The 18,565-nt window shown below is 40.7% G+C and overlaps 1 protein-coding gene across 1 annotated transcript; it reads left to right on the top strand.

The window, feature by feature from the left end:
• Positions 1–6,873: 6,873 nt before the first annotated feature.
• On the top strand, positions 6,874–18,235 carry LOC131936940 (uncharacterized). Its single transcript, XM_059294077.1, has 15 exons — positions 6,874–6,942; positions 8,906–9,013; positions 9,575–10,818; positions 10,919–11,049; positions 11,268–11,394; positions 11,638–11,737; positions 12,207–12,355; positions 12,619–12,874; positions 14,502–14,615; positions 15,041–15,096; positions 15,401–15,528; positions 16,015–16,146; positions 16,366–16,464; positions 16,699–16,883; positions 17,556–18,235. The coding sequence occupies exons 1-15, from the start codon at positions 6,874–6,876 to the stop codon at positions 17,691–17,693; spliced, it is 3,036 nt and encodes a 1,011-aa protein (XP_059150060.1). The 3' UTR covers positions 17,694–18,235.
• Positions 18,236–18,565: the final 330 nt, after the last annotated feature.

Below are 18,565 nucleotides of genomic sequence, written 5' to 3'. Positions count from 1 at the left end.
GGGAGGTAACTTCTGGCGCTGGTTACCTGACGGCACAATCGCCAAGACAGTTGCTCGTGCAATCTCTACACAAGAATCACTCATCGTCGGTAGGTCGGTCACGTGATCAAAGCCAGACTCAGGTCTCGCATGGCCGCTGAAAACACCGTGTGTGGCGATGTTGATGGCTCAGTCTATCTGCTGCCAGCTACAAACTTCTCCTCATTTCCTCCAGAAAATTTCCAGTTTTTTTGACAGTTGATATTCGCCCCCGCTGTGGTTTCTAGATTGAGTCGCTATCAAAGCCGCGGGCGGGTAATGACTGCCGACGCCCCCTCCTGCTGCGGAAGTCTTCTCCCAGCCAATCGGAAACGCCTCGGCTAGGTGGCCTCGTTTTGTGGGATGTCAAGGGTCAAAATGTTCATACCTATGAACATGCCGTTTTAAGATCATCAAAGCCCTTTCGTCGGAGGTCGAATGGAGATATGGCTAAAAGATGGAGCGTGGTGAACCTTTTTTTTTCCTAGGGGTAATAACTCACTCGCAGTTAGTAACAGTGCTGAAAGAAAGACAACTCCAGATGAGCGCCACCAAGGAAGAGTTGCCGTTACTTGTCTGATTTGGAATCTTTATGAGCGAGTCTAGAGTGTTCCATTCCATTTGTCAGGGCCATCAAGACATCACCTTATCCATTACACGAGCGCCAGGACACCTTTTCTTTCTTCTCTCTCTAACTCAATTCACAGGACAACGGTCTGCTCGAACACTTACACTTGCAATTGTGGAGACTTCACATCGCTCATTCTCTTCAAGTGCCAGTTTAAGTTTTAGGATTCTTGGGGGTTTTTCTTTCTCAAAAAACTTGTTTAAGATGGTAGTTTGAAAATTTAATTGAAATGACACACGCTAAAAATGTGCTGTGAAATATGTTTGACAAGACTTTTGAAGTATTTAACGAAGCAGTAAACCTGTGCCTACTTGTATCGATACACGTGTATATTGCTGATATTGTGTACGTAGGGCCTATATTTTATATGTAGGACCTATATTGTGTATGTGGGCCCTATATTTTGTATGTAGGCCATATATTGTGTATGTGGGCCCTATATTTTGTGTGTCCAATATGGTTGCCCAAAACGAACATACATGATTGTTCCCCAACAATCTTTGTATGTTTGTGTCAACAAACTTTGTGTTGTTTCAAAAAACTGTTTCTACAAACATAAGTTCCGTTTCTTGCTTAAATCTAAATCTTATTTTTGAACGCCTTTATTTTAAAATTTAAATGAATTAAAAACGTTTATCTTTCTAGATGAGCTTATAAAGTGTGTTGAAAGCGTCATCTCTTCACGCTTTAACTTTAATACGTTATCTGATCATTCTTATTTAGCTCGAAATCCCACTTGACTAGAAACATTTTCTTTTAACTCCAGCAGTATGTGTCGATGTTGTAATACTAACTAACTACTTTATGCCCCTTGTGTGAGTACTACATGCCCCGTATGTCACCAATATCTGCCCCTTGTGTAACCACCAACTGCCACTTATATAACCCCTATCTGCCCGTACAGCATCCGGTCCTGGCTCCAGAAATTATCAACATCAGCACCAACACCATCACACCTTGATACAACCAACCGATTAACTATTGTAATCTAGTCTTTTTAAAAGTATTTTAATTACAAATTTAATAAGTAATTCGATTGAAAAGTATATATTCTTGCACTGTCAGTGGTAATGGTTATCTCCAAACTTTAAAAGAAATGACTTCATCCATATTGAGTGAGAGATGACAAGATTTAAGTTAAAAGAAATGACTTCATCCATATTGATTGAGATGACAAGATTTAGTTTAAAAGAAATGACTTCATCCATATTGAGTGAGATGACAAGATTTAGTTTAAAAGAAATGACTTCATCCATATTGAGTGAGATGACAAGATTTAGTTTAAAAGAAATGACTTCATCCATATTGAGTGAGATGACAAGATTTAGTTTAAAAGAAATGACTTCATCCATATTGAGTGAGATGACAAGATTTAGTTTAAAAGAAATGACTTCATCCATATTGAGATGACAAGATTTGAGCACAAAGTGACGACCAAGCGATATGGTGAAATAAGAACATTTTATTAACGACGTAGACCTACTAGACTAACTATAATTTGTCGATAAAACAAGTTGACATGGCCTTGAAATCTCACCTTTGGGCCTGTTAATCAGGGTCTCGCATAAAATATCCCCTGATTATATTCGCCACGTGCCCAGTGTTAGATTACACTGTAATTTGTAGCGAGCAAAAACAATGTCAGGACTTGGTGTACCCAGCATACCCCAGTCAACCTTTTGTGGAAATATTGTTCCGCTAACTGAGAGGGGGGGGGGGAGGGAGTGAGACTGTGCAGATGTGCGACTTATCGACAAACTGGTCAGGTATGCACATAATAGGCTAGCTGGACACATGGACATTTTACCTGACTCAATGTTTACATGGACATTTTAACTGGACGCCTAGCCACATTTTGACAAACTGATTACATGTAAAATGCAATGTGCTACGCGTAACAAAATTGTATGACCTAACTGAACATACGAACATTTAGTGACTAGCTAGTCACGCGAACACCTAAATGAGTACTGTTGAGTACCTAAAGACGTATGTACCAAGATGACATGAGCAGATAACTCTAGCAGTATCAAGTTTGTGGTAACGATGGAAACGTTTAGTGTCAACATACTTTTAAAGCCATTACATGTTGGCGTGGCCGGGGAGAAATACCAAAGTCTGGCATTTAAAGTATTCCCTTACCCCGTCTTGTGTCGGGAACTGGCGCAGTAATTTCTTCGGGCCGGTCGGGCTTTGAAACCACGCCGAAATTAAACATCTGCTGGGGGATGGATGTCAGTCGGCTATGACACACCGACACGTCATGTGCGGGTTGGATGTGTGGGGTGTGTGGGGGGTGTTCATGGTACGTGCGTTATGCGTGGGGGTTGGGTTCATGGTACGTGCGTTATGTGTGTGGGTGGTTGGGTTCATGGTACGTGCATTAGGTGTGTGGGAGGTTGGGTTCATGGTACGTGCATTAGGTGTGTGGGTGGTTGGCTTCATGGTACGTGCGTTATGTGTGGGTGGTTGGCTTCATGGTACGTGCGTTATGTGTGGGTGGTTGGCTTCATGGTACGTGCGTTAGGTGTGGGTGGTTGGCTTCATGGTACGTGCATTAGGTGTGTGGGAGGTTGGGTTTATAGTACGTCCGTTATGTGTGGGTGGTTGGGTTCATGGTACGTGCATTAGGTGTGGGTGGTTGGCTTCATGGTACGTGCATTAGGTGTGTGGGAGGTTGGGTTTATAGTACGTCCGTTATGTGTGGGTGGTTGGGTTTATGGTACGTGCGTTATGTGTGGGTGGTTGGCTTCATGGTACGTGCGTTATGTGTGGGTGGTTGGGTTCATGGTACGTGCGTTATGTGTGGGTGGTTGGGTTTATGGTACGTGCGTTATGTGTGGGTGGTTGGGTTTATGGTACGTGCGTTATGTGTGGGTGGTTGGCTTCATGGTACGTGCGTTATGTGTGGGTGGTTGGGTTCATGGTACGTGCGTTATGTGTGGGTGGTTGGCTTCATGGTACGTGCGTTATGTGTGGGTGGTTGGCTTCATGGTACGTGCGTTAGGTGTGGGTGGTTGGCTTCATGGTACGTGCGTTAGGTGTGGGTGGTTGGCTTCATGGTACGTGCGTTAGGTGTGTGAGTGGTTGGCTTCATGGTACGTGCTTTATGTGTGTGAGTGGTTGGCTTCATGGTAAAATGTTATGTGTAGGTGGGAGGGGGTGGTTAGTTTCCATTCATTGTACGTCCGTTATGTGTGGGACACTTGTTTGTAAATGGATAATCTGTTGTAAATATATAACATTAGAAGATTAAAATGTTGTTTTTAAATCTGAATGATTTGCCTTTGTGAGTGTGGGATAAGTTGGTTGAAATTTGTTTAAAGTTTGCTATTTAAAAAGGTGGTGGGAAACCATGCACGTGTGGGGGGAGGGGGATTTGTGTGAGGGATTTGTGGGGATAAATTTGTTGCGGGTGAGATTAAATATTGGAGTGGGATTAAATGTGCACAGGTGGAGTTTGGGTGGGGGGGGGGGGGTAATGACTAAATGTGCATAATACCGGGATGTGCTAGCTGTAGAAAGGAAAGGTGGCCTTATATATATATATATATATATATATATATATATATATATATATATATATATATATATATATATATATATATACACATATACACATAATATTTAATCATGTCCAAGCGTATTGGTGAGGTGGGGAAATATAATCCGTGTTGTTATGATGTATTGCTATCGATGACCGGCTTTGTTGTTTACCGGTCTGATTCCATTGTTTCTCTGCGGTTTTTTTCTCCGATTGTTTGAGATTTCCCATCATTCACTGAATGCCTGACAGGGGAGGATGTGGCAGTGAAGGATGGTGGGGGAGGCGGAAATAACGACCTGTGCCGGGTCGGTGGCCCAGTGGATGACGGCCCAAATGGGTTAGGTGGAGACTTGCTGTGTTACACGGGGCATAACTCTCAGATTGAGGGGACATGATTCCCAGAACGAGGGGACATAACTCTGGGATTTGGTCGAAGACGAGTGACAATGTCCCCCCACACAATGGCTGGCGGTAGCTGAGTGGCACATGTCACCAAAAAACCCGGGGCTCGAGTTACCACCACCGCCATTCAAGCCCCCGTCCCCGCACGGGCCGGGTAACCCAAGCTGTCTAGTAAACAGACTACGAATCGTGAGCTTCGACGCCACTTTTGTTCATTTTGGCTTACTATTTTTATTTATTTTTTCCCCTCGTCAATAGACAAGGAATAGCGGTGTGATTTTAATTTCGAATGAGAAAAGTTAGGGTTTCGTGTTAGCGGCGAGTGTATGTTTAGTAGGGGAGGGCGGGTATCGTGGGGTGGCTAGATGGATAGAAGGTGGGGGCGCCACTTGTACTCTTTCTGTCTCATCTCTTACAATCTCACCATTAAATTCCCGTCTTGAAAAAAAAAGCATCGCTGGCAAATATTTGTATCACGTTAAGAAGTAAACGCGAAGGTGGAAGACTGGCATGCTTCAATATTAGCTAACGAAACACTGGGTGGCGCCACCGTTTTGCACCCACCGATCTTCCGTTGTCATAGAAAACAATCGGCAAACAATGGCGCTGAATAGATGGCCGCCAAGAGGGCGCTGCTCCGGCCGGGTGTATGGGAGGACGCGATAAATAAATGCCGCCTTCGCGCGAGGGGGTGGGGGAGGCGTGGGGGGAAGCCACCGAACAAATAATTCAACGTCTGGTGACCATTTATTTCGCGCGGAATTTTATTCCGAGCGAGAAGTAGAATAATGTTAGCCGAAGCGAAAAATGACTTTTATTTTACAGGGATCGTTTAAGCATGCCGGAAGAGTATTAATTAAAAACTGTTTACAGAAGCACATCATTCTAAAGCGCCGGGCATCATATTCCACGTCAGCCGCTAGATTAACATATTTGATTGTGTTTTTGTTTGACGTGGACTTTTTAAACTTGTAAACATCAACAAAATATGCGAATCCATATCTGTCGAATATATCGAATAGGTCTAGACTAAGGCAGGCAACTCAATTATTTTGAGCTGAGATTACATAGATTTCTTGAAACACAAAGATTAACAAATCAATAGCGAAGTAAAAGAAACATTAATGGGTTACCGCTAACATATGGCAGACATTATGCAACCTATTAATTAAACCACATAAAAAATTTTCACAAACGATTTCCATTTCTGAGGAATAAAATGTTGCTGAATTTGTATATATTGCAGATACTTTTAAAGGTGCAAAATGTGGTTTCTGTAGGCCTACATGATAGTGTGCATGATGTGTGTCAGATCATTTTGTTTACTGACAAACAGTTGTCAGATTCCTGAACGAAACATAATTTTCATAGAAAATATGTAGGCCTACTTTTAATAATGTCCGCCCAACCACCCCCCCCCCCCGAAAAATTTAGTCCGCCCTCCCCCGAAAATCCCCCCCCCCCCCCTACCCCACCCCGGAGAAAAAAAATCCTAAAGTAACACTGATCAAGATCAATCCAAAACTCGACGTTTAACGTGTTCCCGAGTCGGATAAACTTGGATTTGCAACTTTGTACATGTGTCTGTGTGTCTGTAAACACGATAACATGAGTGACTTCTTTTATGTTGACGAAATTTGAATATTAACATGTCATCAATGTTGTAGTTTTTGTCCGTTGTAATGGTTCGTCCCCACACTTTTAGAACTCCCCCCCCCCCCCTCTCACCCTCTCCCTCTCCCATCTCTTGAAGCAAGCTGCTGACTCATGCTTTCAAAACACTCATACAAAAATAGAGAAATTAGCAAAAATAAGATTTTTAAAGTTTTATCATTATTCTAATCCCTAATCTATATTACTTAACTCAGTTTAATCAAACAAAATGATAAAACAATAGTGATAGTCAATAACTCTTCTACCTACAGTCTCTACAGATTAAACGATCCTTATAGGCTATTTTTAAACAATTAAGCTCAATTGTAGGTCTACAATTTAATTCTCAAAAATTAACAATTTGTTTTTGGCAAGTGTACTAAATTAATGTTGGGATTACTTTCATTGCGTTATTTAAATTGCAGAACAAAATATATATTTGTTAAGTGACTCAAATCTATAATACAAGGGAGGTCACTAAAAATAATTCTACTTTCGTTATCAGTTAATTCACAAATGTTTAGGCTAGGTTGAGTAGTGTAGTGTAAAGACTTGAGTTAGTTACTGCACCGTGTACCGTTAAGTTTGTAATAATTCTATAGGTATTATTAGCTCCCTAAATAACATGCAAACATTCAAACTCATATTTTGTGTTTTTTACTTTTTAAAAGTATCTTACAGTAAAAAATCAGAGGTAAGACGACCGTCTAAAAAAAAAAAAACGCAGCAGTTCTAGCTCTAACTCTACTCTAGTCATCATTCTAGTGGCCTAGTCCTAGTCTCTACTCTACTAGATCTAGATTCTACATCTAGATTTCTAGATCTAGATCTAAAAACTACTTACTACTAGATCTAGTACTACTTAGTACTAGATCTAGATTGATCTACTACTCTCTACTAACTTTTAAACTAACAGACAATGCAGTCAAACACTCTCTACTGTCTAACACAGACATTCAGACTACTTACAGACCTACAGAGTGAGACACTAACTTTTTAAGTTGTTAACTTTTAAGTTAAGTATATTTTTTACGAAGTGTGACTACTCGGAAGAAGATTTTTCTCCCCAACGTCTCCACTTAGTCGGCAAAAGATAGCTCTGCGCATGCGCAGTGACCTTGGCTAGGGTTAGGATTAGGGATAGGATTAGGGTTGGTGTTAGGGTTCTGCAGTTGTAAACACACGCATGCGCAGTACCATCCAAAACATTGCCGCGATGGCAAGTCGTAGTTTCTCTCCGGCTAGCATCGGCGTATTTTTTATTTAAGTATAAGTATTAAGTAATAAGTAATTTTACTATTTATTACTAGATTAGATTCTAATTTCTAGTAACTAGACGATCACACAATGCCAACAATGCCGATAAAAAATAATTCCAAACTAGGATTTAGCATATAAATATTGTTATTTTATATTATTATTAGGCCTATTATTATTATTTAATGATTTTTATTATTAGTAGGCCTACTACAAATGTAATCCATATCAGGTCAATTTCATGGACAGAAATTTCAAATAAATATTAAGCGCCCTATGGTAATACTTGAGTTAGGAGTGTGTAGGTTAGGAATATATCAATCAAAATCACAACCCCAACTTCAAATTTAGATCTAGATCTAGCTGGAAACAAAAAATGTAATTGAAAACAGATTTTTATCAAGAATCTGCATTTTAACTGGATTTGAAAATTTCACTTGAAATAAAATACCTAATAACCCTAACCTTAGTCCTGATACTAAGGCTTACTATGTACATTACTTTTCCGTTATATACATTTTCTAGGGGAGGGGGCGGACACTGGTAAAAGTATGTTTTCTATATAAATTAAATTCTTTTTTGTTCGAGGATGCGGTTGACACTTTTAAAGATTGGATACATTGGATGTTGTTAATATTTTCTTTAGATAAATAAAAATTTTAAAAAGCCGAAAACAATTTGGTTGTTTTCATTTAGTCATTAAAAATGCCATAATTAATCATGTGGTTTAAAATTTATAAATTTTATTTTAAAATTTCATCTGCTAAATTTTGATTACTTATTACTTCAAAGTGGGGTTTTTAGAAGTTCGATAACAGAGTTCCTGTACTGTACAGCCAATAAATGTCTGTCTTATGAAAATTGAACCTTCAAGTTATATTTTAGGCAAGATGAAAATAAATAGTAAAGTAGCAGGCTTTTTTCAGGCTTAAGTTTTTTTTAAATATTTTTTCGACCTCTATGATGGAAAAATAAAAAAAAGGTTTTTTTTTATTCAGGTCAACAATAATTATAGAATTTGTCTTGTCTAACTCGGCAGCCTCCATTGTAAATTGCAAATGTTCATCATCTTTTTCCGTTTGTGCCCAAGACACATGGGCAGATGAAGAAGAGTTTACCTGTTTCAACAACCAAGGCTAGAATCAGAGGTTTTTTCAGTCGCAATTTTTTTATATTTAGCAATCTGCGCTTTCAATAGCATGGCCTCTTTTTGTTATCTGCAAACCTGCTTTCTTGTTATTTTTGAAGTATACGCCTAAACACCACTCAACTTACTATTAGACAGAGTTTCTTCATATACTTTTACCAGTGTGTGGTCGTCCCGTCCCCCCCTGGAGAAAGAAACAGTCTGGAAGAAACACTGCTATTAGATCTAATGGCCAATATTTTATCGTCCACAGATACCAGTATCAGAGTTTTTAGTAAAAGAACTAGAGGCAGCAGTTCCAGCCTGCTCACTGACCAAGCTAACAAAGGCTCAAGTACAGGGGAAATGGCTTATTGATCAGGTATTATTTCTAGTTTCTTTTAATGCCAACTGTTTTTTTTATTAAGTTGGCATTTATAGGAATTAAAAAGGTATTCATATTCAGGACTTATTATTGAAAGGAAGACCTACAGTAGTTCTAATGATATTGAAAGTAGAAAAGTAGGTCCTACATGACTGTGCTTATTTTGATCATCTTTGTCCTAGATTTTCCTAAAGTTTGAAAACTTTTCATTTTCAATACTCACTGGCTGGTTGAAAATTTTAGTAAACTATGTCATGTAATACATTATTTTTTAAAAACATGTTTTTTTTTAGCTAGTAAGGCATATCAAAATCAGTTTATCTGACAATACTACCCTAACCTTTCGGGTAACTGTTTTTGCTAACAGCTCTGAACCTACCCTGTGGCTGAAGATGCCTGGATAGCTCTGCAAGTTATCATTGAAGTAGACCTACCCAAAATAATTGCTACCGATTTCAAATTAAAATTGTTGCATTTTTGATAGTTGGATATAATTTACTAAGATATCAGTTAATACTGTGGATCAATATTCACTAGTAACGTCTGCCTTGTCTCTAGGCATCACCAGAAACCAAAACCTGTATCCTGAAATATCTGGAACAAAACCCAGCCGAGGGATGGGCCTGGTCTCTGCTTGGAAGTTGGCATGACAACAGACAAGAGAAAACCAAAGGAGATTTTTCTTTCAGACAGGCCACAAAACTGACAGGGAGACACTCCCAGTTTGTAGCTGACTGGTCTTTTATTGGGCCATTTCCCATTGGCAAGTCTGAGTTTGATGGGGATCCATTGGCTGCTTATGGAGGGATCAGAAATGTGTCAAAATACAGATACCAGACCAAGCCTGCAGGGAGTTTTTATAGCGAGATTGTTAAAGGGGGTGGGGTGAGTTGGAGTGGCTTGAAACAGAAAGCAGCCAACGATGTTGTCGTTGTCAGTCCAAAAGTGGACTGGAATGAGCTCATTAGTGCACTGGGGTCATTGGGGATTACAGAGTGGCAGGGCTGGGCAGTTGGTCAGATGTTGGTCAATGAGGACATGCTACTCTCCTACCAGTGTTTGGGAGTGGCCAGGTGTTTTCTTGGTCCAACTCTGATCGCTGGAGATCTCTATTTCAGGAAGGATTTTCAATTTCCTGTTGCTTTACCAAGGGGAGTTCATTCTGTATTTGTTCCATTGAGGTCAAAGGTGACTGCTAAATTTAGATTCTCTGTTTTAAAAGTCCCCAACTTTACAGTGAACTCCCCCATGTTTCTGCCAGACATCCAGTGGGGTCACCTGCCTAGCAATGCTTTCTTACCTGTGCCAGTCTCTAATCAAATGGGCAACAGGTGGTTAAAGATTATCAAGGTCAAGGTTGAAAGTCAGTCGGATGGGGAAAAACTGGAGGTCAACCTGCTGAACAAAATGAATGAAATAGCCCCTGGTCAAACTAAAGTCATAGCACTGCACCTGAAACTCAGTCAGCCGTCCCAGGATTCCCAGCTAACATCCCACTGTCATGATGTCACCATTGACATCCTGATGAAGACATCCGAAGGCCAGGAGAATATTCCAGTAACTCTGAGGTGCCGCAACAAGAAAAACTCTTTTTTGTTTACATTTGTTGACCACGATGGTTCCATCCAGCACGCCGCGGCCATTGAGCCAATCGGAACTTGTGCTGGCCACCAGTGCCCTACATTTCTCACGCTACATGGGACCACAGTTCCACCCCAGAACCAGGCGGACAGCTACAAGAAGATGGTCAAGGGAGAGTTCCAGTTTGGTGTCCACAAGATGTGGCTCCTGGCCCCAACAAGGTGACTAATGTTCTTTTAAACTCAACCTAACTCTAACCTCAGTGAACCAAGTGTTTTGATTGGTTGTTTATCAGACGAGTAAGAAAGTCTTCTCCCACAGGCATGGGGCACATAACTGGGAGGGGCCTGGTGCCCTGACTGCCATGTCAGCACTGACGTCACTGTCCGACATGACCAAAGCTTCTACTTGGCTTGAGACCACAGCTGACCCTACTCACGTTCTTTTTGCAGGTGTTTACCCACATCTCATTGTTCATTTTTAGTACTCAGTGTTCATAGTGGTTCTACATTCAAAGTTTAATGCAAATAATTCAATAATGAATAATGTAAAAAAATTCTACTTGTTAGTTTTAGATACAAACTCATAAAAATGGAGTTCTTAAAAAGAATTTTTATATTTTTAATATATTTATATTCATATATAAGAAAGATGGCTGAATTTTCTTTAGGTCACTCCATGGGTGGCCATGGGGCGTGGCATCTGGCCACACACTACCCAGACAGGGCCATTGGTCTGATATCTTTAGCCAGCTGGATCAAGAAGGAAGAATATGGAGATAGCAATCTGTTTTTCAAGTAGGTTCAAGATATCTAACGAGCTTTAGTCTATGTTTAATAGTTTAAGTTTAAAGAGAAACTGAGCTCATCACTTTGTTAGTTAACAAACCACATTAACGCCTGACTTGATCAACATTTTGTTTCTAGACATGATGTAGCCACTAGCCACACTGACCCCTGACTTGATCAACATTTTGTTTCTAGACATGATGTAGCCACTAGCCACACTGACCCCTGACTTGACCAACATTTTGTCTCTAGACATGATGTAGCCACTAGCCACACTGACCCCTCACTGAAAGCTGTCATGGAGGCTTGTGTAGGTGAGAATGACGCCGACAGACACATCAGCAACCTCAAGGTGAGGCATATGTCAAAATGTCATCTAGCATTTATGACATCCTGTTGGTTAGTTAGTTGTTCACTGACCTTTGGTCCAAACTCAAGACTCTGGTTAGCAGTACTGGTCAGTTGAGTCCAGTCTCTTGTTACAGGGTGTTCCAGTACTGGTCAGTTGAGTCCAGTCTCTTGTTACAGGGTGTTCCAGTACTGGTCAGTTGAGTCCAGTCTTGTTACAGGGTGTTCCAGTACTGGTCAGTTGAGTCCAGTCTCTTGTTACAGTGTGTTCCAGTACTGGTCAGTTGAGTCCAGTCTTGTTACAGGGTGTTCCAGTACTGGTCAGTTGAGTCCAGTCTCTTGTTACAGTGTGTTCCAGTACTGGTCAGTTGAGTCCAGTCTTGTTACAGGGTGTTCCAGTACTGGTCAGTTGAGTCCAGTCTCTTGTTACAGGGTGTTCCAGTACTGGTCAGTTGAGTCCAGTCTTGTTACAGGGTGTTCCAGTACTGGTCAGGATTGGAGCAGAAGATCGCACAGTTCACCCGTACTATGTCAGACGTATGCTGCGACTACTGACAGAACAAGACATCAGTGTCACCTACTCAGAGTTACCTGGCCAAGAACATTGGTGGTGGGATACCAAGTGAGTGGACTCTAATTAAATTATTACCAGGTGAGTGGATTTTAATTAAATTACCACAAGGTGGGTGGACTCTAATTCAATTACCACTAAGTGAGTTTATTCTAATTAAACTACCACCAATTTAGTGCATTGTAATTAAATTACCTCTAGGTGAGTGTATTATAATTTAATTAGCTCCAATGTAGTGGATTGTAAATGTAGATACTACATATACCACCAAGACTTTGTTCTGATGGCCACTACCAATGTTTAACATCTTTCAGAGCTACAAATGATGGTGGATGTGTGAATGATGAGCAAGTCAGGACATTTATCTCCACAACTCTCTCCTCTGTGAGCTCCCCCATTGAGGGGTCATGTTCTAAAGATGGGGAGGGGTGCTGGGGCAGCTCTGATACAGGAATGTACAAGCACCATGACACGTACACCCTTGTGACAGTAAACCCAGCTGTTGGTGAGGGTCTTAAAGGTGTTAGAGTGCTGCAACAGATGGTTCCATTTAGAGCAAGTACTGTGGGGGTGAGTGATACAACCATATTTGGGGGGTGGGGGGATGGGACGTGCAACAGATGGTTCCATTTAGAGCAAGTACTGTGGGGGTGAGTGATACAACCATATTTGGGGGGTGGGGGGATGGGACGTGCAACAGATGGTTCCATTTAGAGCAAGTACTGTAGGGGTGAGTGATACAACCATATTTGGGGGGTGGGGGGATGGGACGTGCAACAGATGGTTCCATTTAGAGCAAGTACTGTAAGGGTGAGTGATACAACCATATTTGGGGGGTGGGGGGATGGGACGTGCAACAGATGGTTCCATTTAGAGCAAGTACTGTAGGGGTGAGTGATACAACCATATTTGGGGGGTGGGGGTGGGACCTGCAACAGATGGTTCCATTTAGAGCAAGTACTGTAGGGGTGAGTGATACAACCATATTTGGGGGGTGGGGGGATGGGACGTGCAACAGATGGTTCCATTTAGAGCAAGTACTGTAGGGGTGAGTGATACAACCATATTTGGGGGGTGGGGGGATGGGACGTGCAACAGATGGTTCCATTTAGAGCAAGTACTGTAGGGGTGAGTGATACAACCATATTTGGGGGGTGGGGGGATGGGACGTGCAACAGATGGTTCCATTTAGAGCAAGTACTGTAGGGGTGAGTGATACAACCATATTTGGGGGGTGGGGGTGGGACCTGCAACAGATGGTTCCATTTAGAGCAAGTACTGTGGGGGTGAGTGATACAACCATATGGGGGGGGGGTGGAGGGATGGGACGTGCAACAGATGGTTCCATTTAGAGCAAGTACTGTGGGGGTGAGTGATACAACCATATTTGGGGGGTGGGGGTGGGACCTGCAACAGATGGTTCCATTTAGAGCAAGTACTGTGGGGGTGAGTGATACAACCATATGGGGGGGGGGTGGAGGGATGGGACGTGCAACAGATGGTTCCATTTAGAGCAAGTACTGTGGGGGTGAGTGATACCATCATGTCTGGGGGGATGGGACCTGCAACAGATGGTTCCATTTAGAGCAAGTACTGTGGGGGTGAGTGATACCATCATGTCTGGGGGGATGGGACCTGCAACAGATGGTTCCATTTAGAGCAAGTACTGTGGGGGTGAGTGATACCATCATGTCTGGGGGGATGGGACCTGCAACAGATGGTTCCATTTAGAGCAAGTACTGTGGGGGTGAGTGATACAACCATATTTGGGGGGATGGGACGTGCAACAGATGGTTCCATTTAGAGCAAGTACTATGGGGGTGAGTGATACCATCATGTCTGGGGGGATGGGACCTGCAACAGATGGTTCCATTTAGAGCAAGTACTGTGGGGGTGAGTGATACCATCATGTCTGGGGGGATGGGACCTGCAACAGATGGTTCCATTTAGAGCAAGTACTGTGGGGGTGAGTGATACCATCATGTCTGGGGGGTGGGGGGATAGGACGTGCAACAGATGGTTCCATTTAGAGCAAGTACTGTGGGGGTGAGTGATACCATCATGTCTAGGGGTGGGGGGATGGGACCTGCAACAGATGGTTCCATCTAAATCAAGTACAACAAATTAATGGTTGTAAGTACTGTGGTAGCGATTAAGACAGCCTTCATATCTTTACATATGTGTACTATACTTCCAGATCAGCCTCAAAGATGGGAGTGTGGGCCTTACAACAAAAAATGTTCAGTGTCTTGAAATAACTAAAGACATCCCCAACAGAAACAAACAACTGGAGAATATTGAAGTTTATGTTGTAAGTTATCTCATACCAATTTCACAATCATGCTTCTACACATCACAAGATTTAGAGCATTGCAACAAGTAGTTAAGAACCATTTTTAAAAAATGTATTTAAAAATCTTTTTAAGCTGAGTAAGAATTGTTCAAACTGTTTTCATTCTTACTTGGAAACAAATAGTCTATCAATAAATGTATAGACCAGCCTACATGGCCTTGACATTGATGTTTGTTTTCACATTTTGGACTGTGAAAAGCTGTATTGAAAAATGATCTTTAACGGTTAATATATGAAACAGCTACAGCAATCTAAAACACTGTAACTACAAATCTTGTACAAAGCTCACAAGTTCATTTTCCAACAGAATAACTGAAACAACTTTTTATAGATCTTGTTTGTATTATAAAGTTCTGTATACAAAAGGCAATGCTATATTTCAGATAGATGGTGATGTACTAGATCTAAAGAAAACAAATGCACCTTTTATTTTCTGTTTGTAAGTTTGGCTTATGTTTTTATATCAATTGTTGTATACTGCTCATTTAATGGAACATTTTCATCTCCAATACAATTTTTTTAAAAATAAGTCTAGATAGAATAGATAATTGCAACTGAATTTAGGAAGTTGTTTGAAAACAAGATTACATACTTTTAATATACCTTTTTTGTTCTGTACTTTTGTTCAGAAATCCATTAAGAAAACCTATCATTATTGTTTTAAACTCTAATGACTTTATTATCACAGAAATTGTTCAATACCTCATGAAGTAATATTGATCTAAAACTTAAAATATTTTTAGTGTGCGAGAGAGCAAGGGAGGCCACTGGAGGCATGTACCTGATCTTTTCTCCAACGATTCCGTCCGTGGTCCCCACAACTTGGGCCCTGCCAGAAGGATCGCAGAGCGCCAGCTTGTCATTATTATTGGTCAGTCTATTTACTTCCATAGGGGAATATAAATGTCCCATAGAGTAAATGTTGTGGGCATATCTAAATTGGTTTGACCTCTGACATAGGGGAATAGAATTGTCCCATAGAGTAAATGTTGTGAACATATTTAAATGTGTTTGACCTCTGACATAGGGGAATAGAAATGTCCCATAGAGTAAATGTTGTGAGCATATGTAAATGTGTTTGACCTCTGACATAGGGGAATATAAATGTCCCATAGAGTAAATGTTGTGGGCATATGTAAACGTGTGACCTCTGACATAGGGGAATATAAATGTCCCATAGAGTAAATGTTGTGGGCATATGTAAACGTGTGACCTCTGACATAGGGGAATATAAATGTCCCATAGAGTAAATGTTGTGGGCATATGTAAACGTGTGACCTCTGACATAGGGGAATAGAAATGTCCCATAGAGTAAATGTTGTGGGCATATGTAAATGTTTTTGACTTCTGACTTCAGGGACACAAAGTGACCAGCTGACAACCCAGCTGCTGACCAGACACGCAGCCTACATCGCCAACCAGTTTCTTCTCACATCTGATACTGTGGTGACCATCAAAGAAGATACAACACTAGATGAATCTCAGCTTGGTACTTCCACTTTTACCTGTCAATAGATTTATCTTTTTCTTGTACTGATGACTGGGACTTGAAAGCTTTTTATAAATTAAAGTAAAAAAATAATTGTAGGTACTTTAATTAATTAAGATTGTGTATTGAATTTTGTTTTGCTACCCTACCCTTGAACCTTAATCCTAATCCTAACCCTGAAAACATTTAAAATAGTTTCACATAATTATTATTTCTCAGAGCCCATGAATTTGATCATCTTAGGGAGTCCTAAAGAAAATTCCTGGACTGAAAAATATTTAAATCGACTTAAAGATTTGCATATATCTTATGATCAAGGCAAGTTTAGTTTTATATCAAATTTTGTAGTCTAATCACTATAATTTATTTTCAGGTATGTACTGGAGGATTTCAATAATTACAAAAATTTATTTCTTATTTTAAAGATAGATAGTTAACAATTATATTCTCATTATTTAGAAAATGTACTTACTAAAATTGATCAAGGGAAGTAACTTACAATTTGGTCCCTAATTTTTTTTAAACTTTAACATTTTTTTTTCTTCTCTCCAGGCTCCAATAAAATGACCGTCCAACTTGGCAGCCTGTGTTTGTTTTCTGCTGACAGGACTGGCTTGTTTACACTGGCACCTCATGGACAAGGGCTAGCTCTGCTCATGATGAGTCCATCTCCAGAGGGTCTAGAGGATGTTGTCAACTTAGCCACACCCACTATACCACCTATGGCAAGATCTCCAGTAAGTTAAGCCTCTCTCTTTACATTCTCATAAGGTTTAAGGCAGGGGCGTAGCCAGGTGGGAGTAGCTGCTCTTTCATCATCATTTCCAGTGGTATAGAGCTAGACTGCTAATTTGAAAAGTCTTGAGTTTAAATCCAAATTCAACTCAGTTGAATGTCTTTGAGTCCACCCAGCTCTGATGTGTACCAAACTTATGTTAGGCAAAGTAAAGGCAGTTGGGTATAGTGCTGACCACACTATGCCTTCATATGCTGACGTCACAGAAACTGGTGAACTCTACTTCACTTGTCCCACAGTCTCAGGTTTTGGAAGGGAAACTTTACTTTTAATCAGTTCCGCAAAAAAATCTACAACTTTTTCACAGTAAAACTATAGTGAAAAATTCGCCTTTCAGAAATCTCAAACTTCAACTTCAACATTAAGACCTATGTTTTCTGCAGCCAATTATACAGTTAATAATTACCAAATATTTAATGACGTTATCTTCTCGTCATTTGGCACTTGAACAACTGCAACATGAGCTTGTTTGTGGCATAAATTCATTCACATTGAGCATCTGAACATCATCTTTATGTATTAGATTTGTTATATAACTATTTTATGGATGAACAACTCGAATATTATATAACCTCAACACTATCCACTAAAGCTACAACAATTTTGTCCACAGTTCTCCAACTTGCTGCCAGATTTTGTCATCACAGGACCAGACATTGGCCTGAAAGGTCCAGGAGGGTTTGAGTGTGCTGGCTTCTGGGACAACCACTGGAGCTTTTCTACCAACTCTGCTTCATGTGTCTGCTCATAGTGCTAGTTTCTGGGACAACTCTGCTTCTTGTGTCTGCTCATAGTGTTAGTTTCTGGGACAACTCTGCTTCTTGTGTCTGCTCATAGTGATAGTTTCTGGGACAACTCTGCTTCATGTGTCTGCTCATAGTGCTAGTTTCTGGGACAACTCTGCTTCTTGTGTCTGCTCATAGTGTTAGTTTCTGGGACAACTCTGCTTCTTGTGTCTGCTCATAGCGCTAGTTTCTGGGACAACTCTGCTTCTTGTGTCTGCGCATAGCGCTAGTTTCTGGGACAACTCTGCTTCTTGTGTCTGCTCATAGTGATAGTTTCTGGGACAACTCTGCTTCATGTGTCTGCTCATAGTGTTAGTTTCTGGGACAACTCTGCTTCATGTGTCTGCTCATAGTCCCACCTGACACTTTCACCATCAACATTTTATTCATGACTTGCTTCAGCTGTCTCCAACATGGTTGCTCATTATTTTAATGTTTCATGATTTTATTCATTCTCTAACTTTAAGTTGGTCACATTTTTTTGGCCAAATTGGTGTTATGATTGGTTTTAACGGCACCCCGTCAAAAGAGCGCACGACAAAAGAGCGCCGACATAAGAGCGCAGACAAAAGAGCGCCGACATAAGAGCGCAGTCAATTAAAAAAATACATGTTGTATGCTTAACGAATATGACATAGTTAACACTTGTTTTAATTAAACAATCGGCGGTACGATAAAACGACATGTGGTTATTTATATATTAGTATAATATGTTATGAATGCAGTTTGAAAATATTTCTAACCCAAGTAACATGGAGAAGATCAAATCAAAGAAAGGGGAGGTTATTATATTGGTCGTAGGCTACAGATATTGAAAGGACAAAGCAAATGCTGATGG

The sequence above is a fragment of the Physella acuta genome, unplaced genomic scaffold, assembly GCF_028476545.2.
Source record: "Physella acuta isolate Inbredline_101_S28 unplaced genomic scaffold, ASM2847654v3 ptg000196l, whole genome shotgun sequence".
NCBI lineage: Eukaryota > Metazoa > Mollusca > Gastropoda > Physidae > Physella > Physella acuta.
This window is presented reverse-complemented; position numbering and strand designations above follow the sequence as displayed.

Excerpts from the sequence above, each read along its gene's own strand:
- LOC131936940 (XM_059294077.1), top strand. The coding sequence starts at position 6,874 with ATGCAAACATTCAAACTCATATTTTGTGTTTTTTACTTTTTAAAAGTA. Across the intron at positions 12,875-14,501 it reads TTAGAGCAAGTACTGTGGGG|ATCAGCCTCAAAGATGGGAG; the intron begins GTGAGTGATACA and ends CTATACTTCCAG. Across the intron at positions 16,465-16,698 it reads GCATATATCTTATGATCAAG|GCTCCAATAAAATGACCGTC; the intron begins GCAAGTTTAGTT and ends TCTTCTCTCCAG.